The sequence below is a fragment of the Lissotriton helveticus genome, chromosome 2_1 (assembly GCF_964261635.1).
Source record: "Lissotriton helveticus chromosome 2_1, aLisHel1.1, whole genome shotgun sequence".
Taxonomy (NCBI): Eukaryota; Metazoa; Chordata; class Amphibia; order Caudata; family Salamandridae; genus Lissotriton; species Lissotriton helveticus.
Window position 1 is genome coordinate 335,170,943 of NC_136059.1, and position 13,553 is coordinate 335,184,495.

The following is a 13,553-nucleotide window of genomic DNA, read 5'->3' on the forward strand; positions in this document are numbered from 1 at the left end:
TAATCTGTAAGAAATGCGGTCTAGCAAACGCTTCCGATATACATATGTTCAAAGACTGTCCTGGGCTAACTGAATTTTGGAAGAGGGTAGGGGCAACTTTGGCTGATAGTATGGGTACTCCAGTCCAGATCTCCCTCACTTTGATCATTTTTCGAATAAGCACCGAAGTTACAGGTCCCATAAGGGGTTTTCTATTCTATGCAACTTTGTTGGCAAGGAGAGAAATCTGCAGGAGATGGGTAGAGGCCTCAACTCCCATGCACTCAGAATGGCTGTCCTCTTTACATCAGACCTCAAAGATAGATTTGGGCAGATTTCAGAATAGAAAGGATAAAGCAATATGGGACTGCTTGCTCAACCCGGCTCTGCGTTAGTCTGGTTTGGGGTGGGTGAACTATAGGGTCTTAAAACTGTTTAAAATTGTGTTTCATATTATCAACCTATTCTCTGAGTCCTATGATTATGCCTCTTTGGAAACTCTCAGGCTGGGTCTGGCTTCGCTTGTTTTGTCTGGTTTCCATCATCTGCAAGCCCGTGCCAACAGCCTTCGGTACAATCCACCTGCTCCCCATCTATAAAAAGGGGGCCAGTGGCATTTGGGGGGTTAAGACATACCAGTAGGCGGGCAGCGCCCAGGTTTCCAATGCGATTGCCTACTTCTCCTTGAAACCGAGAAATGGTATGGACAACCCACCTACAGTCGACTGTGATCTGCGGCAAATCAGGACAAAAAAAATAATTGCAAAAAATTGTGGATTACGTAGACTTTCCCAATAATTTTGTGACTATTCGCTTTCTTATTTTAAGTAATATTTGAAGGATATGTTGGTTTTCACTTGGGCATCCATCGACATTATCTTGTGAATTATAACTTCAAAAGTTTTAACTTTTTTAGGGTGGATCTTTACAGACCCTACTGTAAAGCGAGAGCAATTTAATTTTGTCTCTTATTATGATTGCTCAATCCAAAATATGAGCCTCATTGAGGCTGAGTCAGTGCCTATTCCCAATTGAGTCTGGGTAGATATTTCTTCAACATTGTTTAATTCTTTATTGACTACCTTAGACAACCAGATAACTACCCTTGGTGTCATCTGCATAATGATGGAACAACACCTCGTGGATGTGAACAGATCTTGGATGGTGTGGTTTACCTTCAAGAAGTGGAGTCGTCAGGAAACTGCATTAGGAGGCACGCAAGGAAGAGTCAATGAAACACCCAACAGGGACCTTATGATTGCAAGCTCAGGGTTTACTTCCTGTTTCTATTAGTGGTGCCACTAAATTCTGGAATATCTCGAGTCAAAATCAGCTATCTTTGCTTCCTGGACTACATCTTTTCCCTAACACTACAAAACGAATTCTAAAAGAATAAGTGAAATCAGAATGTCATCTGCCCTTTTTACATTTTTCATGTTTACTCTCAGCAAATGAGCTTTTTCATGTTCTATGAGGTTTCCAGTATAGAGCGGTTAGGTCTAGCCCAGGGGTGGTCTACTCAGTGAGTGGGCTGCTTCCTGGGTGGGTGCTAGAAGAATGACAATGTTTAACATTTGTTGTGGTACGACCTGGGCACAACATGCTGGTTCCTCCTCAGCTTCTTTTGACTGAGCTGCAGTGCTTTTGTTTTGCTTGTCTATTTATTATACTTCCCATGTGTGACAGCACTCACTGTTAGTTTTACGTGATCAGGGTGGAGATACTGCTTTGATAGTTGCTCTGCCTGGGTTCTGGGTCCTATTCTTTCTCATCATCAGAGTCATGCATCTCTCAGTCCTGGTACAGATCACTTGCTCATCCTCCCTCTGAAGTCCTTGCCTCCAAGGGTGGTTCACCCTCAAGTACAAGTTCTGTGGCAAGAAGGAGAGACAATTTGATAATGCCTTGATTACTTCCTGTATTTCCTCATAGTCCAGCATCCGTCCTGCCCACCCTATTTGAATGGATAACCTGATCATCTCTATTTCCTAACTGCTTGGCATACCACTGGTTTGATGGAAAGTGCTACGTCTTTATTCCCTCCCTCCTCCCCATGGCCTAGAGAAACCTTTTGTAATTTTAAGCAAAGTGCCTGTATATAGTTATGGATCAGGCTCAAGTATAAAGATTGGCAAGGAAGAAGGAGGCCTAGATAGTGCTTTGCACTGTAAATTTACAAGCATATCAACAATGTCATTGCTGTTTTGTGAGTTTTAAATGGCATGTTCGATGGGTACAGCGGTGTGGGATTGCTTTTGCAAACGCTAGTAAAGTTTGTTCAGGCTTTCAGAACTTGCAATAAAACGCAATGGTGGTGACACAGCCTTTTGTTGCTATTGAAAGGAAGTTTGGCTGACAAAGTGTAAAAATGGATAACGAAGATCGATTTGCTTTGAAAAGCCTACACATGAAGATGGCCTCCAGTGAGTCAAAAGCCCAATAGCAGTGCAAAACCCGAAGGGGATACTACTACTCCATGCTTCAATTTGCTCAATGTTTCTCCTCTAGGTATTACTGGGAGTGAGGACACTGGGCCTGATTTTACCGAGTTTGGCTCTGCATGCGGTAAAACTTCGGCAGCTCGTGGCATGGGCTGAGGCAACCCGCCCCCCATCACCCGACCACCTGCAGCACCACTGCAGAGGGAGAACACAATACTTCATCCAACATTACACAAGCCTGCCCTGCCCCCTGATGCCTTTCCCTCTCCACACACCGTGGCCCTCATTGTTCCAGTAAAAGGAATGGAAAGAGCCTATTATTGCGCCCCATAATTTATTTATTTATTTATTTATATCATTTATAGAGCGCCTGAATCACCCCAGATGGGGTATCTCTGCGCTGAGGACGTGAAGAGATGAGGACCAGGAGCTAGCAAAGTGATGTCTTGAATTTTTTCCTGAAGGTCAAGTAATTAGTGCATTGTCTGATATCTAAGGGTAGTTGGTTCCAGATATGAGGGTCTTGGTAGGAAAATGCTTTGCCTCCTAGTCTGGTTTGTTTTATACGCGGTACGCTGAGAAGACCTTTCCCTTCAGAGCGAAGGGAACGTGGAGGGGAGTGTCTGATCAGTTTATCGGACAGATATGTAGGGCCCATCTGATTAAGGTCTTTGAACACCAAACAGCATATTTTAAATTGTATTCTTTTCCGTATGGGAAGCCAGTGCAGCTTGTGGAGAAGGGGGAGTGAGGGGATACGAGAAGGAGCGCTGGTTACAAGGCGCACTGCTGTGTTCTGCACCACTTGTAGACTATTCAAGGAAGTTTCCTTGGCAGAGATCAGCAAGGCATTGCTGAAATCTAGGCGACTGAGTACCAGGGCGTGTATCAGAGTTTTGCGTGTGGAGGAAGGGAGAAAGAGGAAGACTTTCCGGAGCAGGCTGAGTGCATGGAAGCAGGCCTGTTTGGTTGCGATTATGTGCTCATCCAGTTTTAGTTCATTATAAATTGGGATCGGCATACATAAAAGGGCCCAGTAACACCAGGTCTGCATGTCATTCCCCATTCAGGTCTAAACAAAGTAAGTTTTGATGGGAGAAAGTGTCTGAAAATGGTAATTCCATTCCTCTTATAACCACTTTCAATCTTGGGCATCTCTTAATGAGGCCTTTAGAGTCTGTATTCCTGCATAGGGACAGGAATGGGATGTTAAGCAGCCACACAAATTCTTACCAATACCAACCAGGTTCATTCTCATCCCACTAATGTTTTACATTATAAAAACACAAATATATTTCTCATATTTATTTGGTGAGGAGTCTTTAATCTCCTAACTAAAACAATGAGGCGATGAGACTTCCAAGACGGTCTGAAAAAATAGATGCACGTATTTCATTTGAAAACATGCAACCATTAGCAGTATTTGAACACAAAAAAAAGCGTTCTGTTATTTCTAACTCGCAAGACATTACATCTCCCCCTCTGTTAAATGAAAAACTAAAAGCACTACAATATATATATGTATATATATATATATATATATATATATATATATATATATATATATATATATATATATATATATATATATATATATATATATATATATTCACAGAAAAAACCATAGGTTTGACACCAGTTATAGTTAGCTGGAAATTTTACTGACATAAAACCATTGAAATTCCCACGTTATAGTTAGTTGGACTCACTATAACTTGCGCGCCTGCAATGCACTGCTGATGACATCACATATTACATCACTCATGACATGGTCAGTGACATCACTCATGTCAGGTTTTTGCCACCTCTTGTGTCTCGATCCTAGCGAGACACAAGATGGAGGCCGCTCCGGACTGTTTGGAATGTTGACAGACACCCGAGAGCCAATCAGCTTTCCGCTCGCGAACTCGCGTAGCGCGCTGGAGCGCGCCCCGGTGCGCGTACCGGGGTGCGCATATAGATATATATATTTTTTTAACCTAAATTACTCAAAATCCACTGGAGCACATATCTTGAGACATAGCAAAGGCACATCGGGCTACCAGTCCCTACAATTTTGCCAAGTTTGGTGGAAATCCATTCAGCCGTTCGGGCTAAAAGTGAGTCCAACCGCCCTATTGAAATTAAAATGGGCAAACACGTTTTGGGACCCCCCTTTTATCTCGGCCCCCACTTGACGAATCCCCCCAAACTTTCAGGGAAGGAGCAGAGCGGAGCAATTCAGCCAATTCCGTCCATCAACGCCAAAGTTATTCCCAATAGAATGTTGCGGATTTCCTATGGAAAACGATTCTAACTATAACTACCTACTGGCGACCGCCAGTAGGTAATATATATATATATATATATATATATATATATATATATATATATATATAATATATTTATATTTACATATATATGTGCACTTAAATCTCTTCAATCAATCTACTTGGCACTTTAATCGTTGGACCTGATCTTGTCATTGGATACTGAGAAATGTCACCATCAATGTCCAGGATCGGTTTTGACGGTGGAGAGGCAACAGCAGTCACCGGTGCTTTAGAACCAGTCTCTCCTTCAACATGTAGATCTCGGAATAGACGGTATTTACCACACCAGTGGTATCAATATGTCCTGAATGTGGTAAATACCTCACCAGTTTATCAGTCAAAAAGATTGTTTATTTAGACCTTAGGTCTTTAAACATGTACAAACATAGCGATCTTCGATTTAAAAACCAACTTGAGCTAAAAACTATATAATCCCTGTATAAATCTAAGAATCCATAAAAAAATCTTCTAAAAGGAGAATATTCTATAACAATTATTTAGATTCCAAGAATCATCAATAAAGACTGGAGTACAGTTAATCAAATCAATGCTGGTAATAAAACATCCCTCTACACATTTGTAAACACTTTTTAACTTCAAGCATAAATTTCCCTGTTGCACATGCTACATCTAATTAGTGCATATCAGTTAACAAGTCTACTGCCTGTGCACGATTCCTAACCTCATATTTTAAGAAGATTGGTCGTAGCTACTGTTTTCGTGCATCAAAAACATTTAGACAATCTAATACGATCTGCAAAGTATTGTATTTTGGCCCTCCTAATCTTATCATTCTCATAACATGGATTAATCCCAATCCTTATTTTTAATAATTCCCTCCTTAACCAACGAATGGGGAGAATATCCACATATGGGAACTTTTGACCGTTTTGGCAAGATTTCATCATAAAACATACAGATCTTTTTCCTTCCAAGTATTGCCTATCCTGGTCCCATGATATTTCTTTCCCTACTGTCCTAAATTCCTTCTTACTTATAGTTGGATGAAAATTCTGCTGGTATATCTCAATTCCCTACACACCATAAAAATTGTTTCTCTGACCCCCTTTGCCCACTTCATTTCACTCTGTAGGATCTCACATTTGCACCAAAAGGAAACCTTTTGCTCCTCTTCACAGCCCAGGCGTTGCCAGAATCTTATGAGTGCCATTCATGCCATTTTCTCCCATGAAACCATTCCGGTTTCTAATCCTATTGCCTAGATCATGGAGGATCTGGGTAAGGTCAGTAATTTTTTACACATTTCCCTTCTTCAACATCCCACTTCCTCTTACCACTGAAGAAGAGCAACTCTGCATCATATAAGAACTGAGGAGGTACCATAGCTGTGTAAGCTTTCAGAACTGGTCTATCCGTCTTTTCACCATAGATGTTATTAAATTTCATTAGGCCACTAACTGAGCATAGTGCCCGCATTCCTAATGCATCCAGGTGTACTTTCCACTTCATAGATTTCTCAAACCAGATTCCTAGGTATTTGTACTCCTTAACTATCTCCAAATGTGTGGAGCCTAGGACCCAGTTGAAGATCTTCCTCTTTTTGTTAAAGCATAGAATCTTCGTTTTTTCCAAGGTTACTGTTAATTTCTTATGACTACAGTAGTCACCAAACACTTTGAGCTTCTTTGCAGATCTATCTCTCTATCTATCTCCACAATCGCCAAGTCGTCTGCATATAGTAAGCATGCAATATGTTTCCAATATATTTGTGGGCTGGCACCCCGTACCGTTCTCAAAATGGCAGGCAGATTTGCTATAAATAAGGAGAAGAGCAACGGGGCCAAGACACATCCTGTCTTAACCCAATTTCAATTAAAATCTTCTGTGACAGTGTACTCTCTGTATCCTGAATAACCTGGGCTCAATTCTGACTATGTAACCCTTGTATTATAGACAGAAGGTCCTTAGGGTATCCAAATCGCCTAGCATTTCCTATAGCCAATCTTGTTCTACCAGGTCAAATGCAGCCCGAAAGACTACGAAACAGCAGAACAGACTACCCCCCCCCTGTTTTATCGACTTCTGAGCCATTGCCCAAAATGCAAAACAGTGATCAATTGTGGAGTGGTCCTCCCTGAAGCTATCCTGTTCTGGAGGCACCATTTGGTTGACCTCAGCCCACTTCTTACGTTTTTCCAAAATTAATTAAGAAAATATCTTTTCACTGATATCCAAGAGATTGATTAACCTATATTTTTAGGGCATCAATATATCTCCTCGTTTATGGATAGGTTTAATAATTGCCCCTCTCCAGTTTACTGCAATTTTCCCAGGATCAAGGATGCTATTGAACATTTTTTTTTTTTAAATCTGCCCACCAGTCTGGTCTAGTTCGTATGATTACAGCCGGAAGATTATCTGGACCCGCTGCCCGGGGGTAGTGTTAACTTAGATATAATTTGTCTTACATTGGGTACTGTGAAGAGAGACCTAATATCTTGTTCCACCTCTATCCATGATCTATATTTCTGTCTTTCTTGTCCAACCCCTTTCCCATACAATTCTCCCAGGTAATTCTCCCAGGCTTCTTCAGTCACCAAACAGTTCATAGCTCCCTGTTTCTTACCAGTGCCTTCTTGGACTAATTTCCAGAACATTTTTACATTTCTTGTTTCTATAGCTTCCAGTAGTCTTCCCCAGCACTTCTCTTTAATTGTTCTTTTGTGTTTTCTAGTAGAGTTTTTATATTGTTTCCTTAGATTCTGAATGCTATTGAACGTGTATAGATCATACTTTGATCTTAGATGTCTTTCCTTTTTTCTTATATTCAATTTTAGCATCCTACATTCCTCATTGAACCAGTTCTTATTTTTGCACTGAGTTCCCCCCTTTCTATGGTCCCTACGGCTATTTCTTTTTAAACCATATTTACCACACCAGTGGTATCAATATGTCCTGAATGTAGTAAATACCTCACCATTTACCAACCATCTCATGAGGAGGTCCATTGAAAGACAGCACCTTCTTTACAAATGTTCATGTTTTTGCAAAAAGGACAATACACATGTGCACATAGCCTTTATCAATTTTAAACCCAGATTTTATTTTGTTACTTGTTTTTCATTGCAGCACTTCCCGTTCAGGCTTTGCAGCATGCGGAATCTGCTAAAGAAATTCTGCTGAATGGGCTTGACATGTCGAAATCCGAGGAAGAAAAGAGAGAGATATTGGGAACCCTTGTGACCATCTACTACACTTTAGGAGCAGCGCACCTGATGCAAAATAAATATCCTTTCATATTTCATATATTTACATACACTTTACAAGTGCAAATGTCTCAAGTTAGTGTGTGTGTCTGTGTGCGTTTCTCTCTGGGCAACCGCTGGCACAAGCAAGCATAACGCTGCTTATAAATCATACCACACAACTATTATAATTAAAGAAACAGTGGTCCCTAAGCAGTAGATTAGAGTATTTTCTGGAAAAATAATAATTCCCATGAAATATTTCATTGACTATACAATTCCAATTTATTTTCAAAGATAAAACCAACAAAGCAAATTTAAGGAATGTGCCACCACCGGGGTAAATCCAAAGCAGGTGTTAAAAACAGAGTAAAATTAGACAACATACAATCAAAAGGCAAGGTGTGACCAAAAATCATATACAAAAATAGGGTCACTTTTTTAGAAAACAGTTTACTTCTCCACCCAAAAAGGAAGTTTATACATGATCTAGCCGGTCAGAGTGTGTGTCAACGGGGTTTCGAACCTGTGTCAAAATAGGATCATCATTCGTCAGAGTGTGTGTCAACGGTGTTTCGAACGCATATCAATATGGGATCATCATTAGGACACCTAATCATACGCCTGAGACAGAACTAAACAGTACAATGATACATTGAAAACCTGAAATGAAAAGGAGAAAGGAAAAGAAAAAGGACATTTATTTACTGAAGATTCTCCGTCCAGGAGAATTATCAATTAGGGCAGTATGCGTCACATGCATGGACTAGAAGATCATGAAGAGGGTTTATGTGAACGTTTTAATATTGATTTTAAGTGAGAGGCTTGAGCTGAATCTGTCAAGTGACAGGTCAGTGAGTTGTGAGGGCCCAGATATATTAACGTGAGCTATGCGTGGTGATTTTACGTGTACCAACCTAGTGAGTATTTGTGAAACATGATCTTCTAGCATGTGTTGATATAAGGATGGCATTAATGGACAGACCAGGAAAATATTAATTGACACACACATGCACTGATGCATGCACGCACACACACACTACTTTGCCATTTCTACAGCGCAGCCTTCAAGCATAGAATTAACTCAGTGCCATCCACCCCGAGCTGTAAAATGACAAAAACCTTTATCACTCTAGGCACAGTATTATAGCTTTGGATTGGTAAAATACCATCCCGGCCATCCTGGAATGAATAAAAGCAACATCTGACATGTGTTACACTATCATTATAGCTCTTTAGAGAGGTTCAGCTTTGTCCAGACACAAGGGAGCACCCAGTATAAGTCAAAACAACACCCTTTCAGGCTTAGAGTGCTTCATAAATTATGCAAAAAAGAAGCAAAGAACTCTGGATAGTTCCAATATTTAGGTGGAGAGCAGCTCCTCTATAGAGCACCCTACAAAACCAGCGACCCTGAACCTGCCCACATGAAATGTTTTTGTTTTTTTTCTAGCATAGTTTTTAAGCATAGGATTAGCACAGTGCCATTCACACCGAGCTGGAAAGGGACAAAGTATTTTGCCATTTCTACAGCAAAGTCTTTAAGCATAGAATTAGCACAGTGCCATGCATGCAAGCTGTAAAATTACAAAAGCCTTGTATCACTCCAGGCACAGTATTACAGCTTTGGATTGGTGAAATACCAGCCAAGCCAAACTGGAATGGATAAAAGCAACCCCTGGCATGTGGTTTGCTATCATTATAACTATTCAGAGAGGTTTATCTTTGTCCAGACACAAGGGAGAACCCAGTATAAGTCAAAATAATAACCTTTCAGGCTTAGAGTACCGCATGCATTTTCAAAAAAGAAGCAGACAAATCTAAGTAGTTCCCAAGTTTATGTGGAGAGCAGCTCCTCTATAGAGCACCCTACAACACAAGCAATACTCTGAATCTGCTCACCTCAAATGTCTTTTTTCCTACCAAAGTTTTTAAACATAGTATTAGCACAGTGCTATCTATGTCGAGCTAGAAAGGGACAAAGCCTTTTGCCAACTCTACACCAAAGTCTTTAAACATATGATTAGCACAGTGCCACCCACACTGAGCTGCAAAATGATAAAAGTCTTTTACCAGTCCAGGCACAGTATTACAGCTTTGAATTGGTAAAATACCATCCAAGCCAACCTAAAATTATTTTAAAAGCAATCCCTGACACACTTTTACTATCATTTTAGCTTTTTGAAGATGTTTAGCTTTGTACAGTCCCAAGGTAGCACCCAGATTTATATATTGAAGAAGTAGTTGGGGTCTGGTGGCTGAAGTAGCCTGTTACTGTATCATAATGTAGTGCTCTTTGAAGAAATGCATCTTCAGCTCTTTTCTAAATTGGAGCAAAGCTGGGATGACCCTGGAATATTTAGGGACATTGTTCCAGATCCTATGTGCATAGATGGCAAAGGCATCTTACCTTGTATTTTTGTTGCTCCCAGTCTGATGGTATCCTACCTGCGGGTAAGTTGAGATACACATGAGATGGTGAGCTTGTCATCCAGAAAACTGTGTGCTGGCTGCGACACTTCTGAAGGCACTTTCTGGGAGTAACAATTTCACTGGAAAGAGTTGGTTCCAGGTTGTCTTTCTTTTCTTGCCAGGGTATTCCTTTAAGCTGAAGTTGTTATCCAAGGTGAATCCATGTGACTAATATAGCACATGGTCAAGAAAGTGGTAATGCGCTAAAAACTGAAACAGCAGTGCTAGAGAAAGGCTTGTAATACCATATCTGCCACCTAGCATGGACATTAAGCAGAGATAGCAAATTGTAGGAACTGATACCCTAGACTTGCCCTAAAAGTGCACTTGGTACCCCTGTTCTCGTAGGGCACGTAGGAAAACAAAAGAGAAAAAAGTAAAAAGTATAGTAAGAGCCATTACCGTTCTGTTGCCTCTTCTCTGTGGAATCCCCTAAACCGACATAAAAAAATAGGAGTCTGTTTGTCAAAGGGTGTTTGCTGTCACTTCCACTGCCCCTAGCATTTTGGTGAATCAATGTCCAAGCCACTTAGACAAGTACAGCAATGCTAATCAATGTGACATGCTGATATGGAAAAAGCATTGATGAACACAGGAACACAAATGTTGCCACGATCAGCCTAGCAATGCCAGTGAATCTGAAGTGCAGATACTAATATGGGTACTAATATGGGTACCAATAAAGAGACCAGGAAAACACCATTGAATTCTCAGGACAATGTAGCAAGGCCACGGAATCTGGTATATGCTGATATTGTTACTGCATTGACATAGAGACCAGGAAAACTCTAATTGCTGAAACTAGTATATGAAAGCCAACTGGTCAGATAGGTGATAATGCTAGATATATCAGAAAAACATAATCGATTGCTAAAGCCAGTCTGTTAAGATGTTAAGGAATCTGGTATTTGTTAACACTGGTATTAGCAATGGTGGAGAGACCAGGAAACACATTTGATTGCACACAGGGGTATAGAAACGCCAAAAAGTCTGCAGAAAATGAGAATAGACTATAATAGAACATAATTACCATTCCATCATCCTTATTTATAGTGATAACATACTACTCAACATTTGAAGGTTCAAATGAGTGATGTTTCTCATTTTCAAAAGATACATAATCTATTTTATGTTTTATGTCTACAACCTGTCTTTTCTTTGACTGCCAAACTGGAAGGGAATCACTTTACAACCTGCAGAAGGTAGAGAAAATCCTGGAGGAGCTACAGGCATTGGAGGGACAGAAAGCCAAAGGATTGAAAGTCACAGAGATAGATCTTGCTCTTTCACTGGGGAGGTAAGGCTGGTTTGTGATATTTAATTACTGTTCTGATTGCACCAAGACATGTAAGAGGTGACACCCTACTTCATTCTGTTGCAGGTAGTGTGTCCACCATCTCAAATCTCTGTAAAGTGTAGCTTGGAGTAAATAAAAATAAATAACAAACGGAGTAGTTGAATTGTTATAGTCCAAAGGATGATCCAGTTTTCTGAGCCTGTGTCAGCTGATCTTATTGAGTTGAATAATTGTCCATTTATACTTGTTGGTAGATTCAGTGAAATTATGAATCCTCTATTAAGAAGTGTTGCTGTGTTTCCATCTGACCAGCATAAGAGTCAGGAGGTCTCATGTAACCTAGAAAATATAATTGGCCCTTGGATATTTTTGTTATCCTTTGCCCCAAAGAACTAACCAGTTTCATAAATCTTACTCTCCAATTGGCTTCCAGTTATTTGCTTTTCCTCTATTCATTATTTTGTGACATCATTCAGGTTTCCATGTTTGGTCTCTTTCTGCTTTTATCAGTACAGATTTCTAACCGCGCTATGATGTGTTGCTACTTATCTATTTCTGACCTTTAGTTCCCTCACTCACAAAGTTAGATGAAGACAGTGTCGCTCTGTTCCTGGATAAAAGGAATTTATTTCAGGTTTTTTTTACCTCACAATCGTGGATGCAATTCATGCCAAAGAAGAGTGGTCAATTCTACTATGCATTAATAATGAAATTGTGCGGTTTGGGAATGCAACCTCACAACCTAGCACAATATATATCTCATTCATGAACATAATGATATTAACATGTAACTTTATCCTTTAGTTGTAGTGCTGAATATATTCCTGTTATTAAGAAATCAGTTAGGCTTGTGGAAATGATTAATTTTGGGCAACTGGTCATTCAGGAAAAGGTGTTTTTCAGCTCACTGACCCATGGAGTTCACTTCTTTGTCCTGGGTATAGGAGGGTGCAAATCCAATCCTTCAGAGCTCCTCTCAGGTTACAGAAAGCAGGGTAAATCCTCTTCTGATCTTCTGCAGGTCCAGAAAGGTTTCTCGAGAGGGAGCCTTGGGTGCCACATTTAAGGGATTGCTCTAGCTAGGGGGTGGACGGTGAATCCTGACTCCTCCATAACCAATGGGGTAAAAATTCCTAAGGGCATCCCTCCCCACTTATGCAGCAGTTCTTGTTTATTCTACTGCAGAGAATCCAACCATGCCTTTTACTCCTTCAACCTAGGATGGAGAATCCCTTTCTCCTTTGGGCCCATTCTGAAGTATGCCTGTTGAAATGAGTAGCTTCCTCCTTTGTGGTCACTCAGAACTGGTTCTGGGGTAGTATCCCTCCCACAGTCTGCTGGTTGGGGAACAAAGATTTGCCTTCCCCAGGTCTCACTTTACATTTAGTTTTGAAAGAGCAGTCCATTTATAAATCAATAATGTTTCTTGGTCCACCCTAAGTGGGCTTCCTCCAAGGGGAAGAAAAACACCTCCTCACAAAGCAGTCTGTAAATCATTACTTGTTTAGTGTGTTTATCAGTGGTTGTGCAGCCTCTAAAACTCACACAGGCTTAGAGATGAGAAATATATTGAATAATGTGGAATAAAAGTTATTCAGTCCTTGAAATGAAAATCAAAAGAAAGTTTGGCTGTATTGCAATAGGAGTCATTGTTGGTTCCACCTAACGCAAACTCATATATCTCATAAACATAAAACTTTATGCCTATAAAATAAAATGTACTGTGCAAGACTACTAGATAGATAAATGTTGGAAATTAAATTTATGTGAGAAGCCCATTGTCTCTTATTTTTTTATGAAAAATGTGAGTGAGTTCTGGAATAGTGACTAGAAGAAATGTGTAATA

The 13,553-nt window shown here is 40.2% G+C and overlaps 1 protein-coding gene across 1 annotated transcript in view; it reads left to right on the forward strand.

Annotated features, from left to right (window-relative positions):
• Nucleotides 1-13,553, forward strand: part of TTC23L (tetratricopeptide repeat domain 23 like) — a 96,904-nt gene that overhangs the window by 43,256 nt on the left and 40,095 nt on the right. Inside the window, exons 4-5 of the mRNA XM_078674930.1 lie at nt 7,823-7,979; nt 11,582-11,707. Of these exons, the coding sequence (XP_078531056.1) occupies nt 7,823-7,979; nt 11,582-11,707 (283 nt within the window). The remainder of the gene's footprint in view (nt 1-7,822; nt 7,980-11,581; nt 11,708-13,553) is intronic.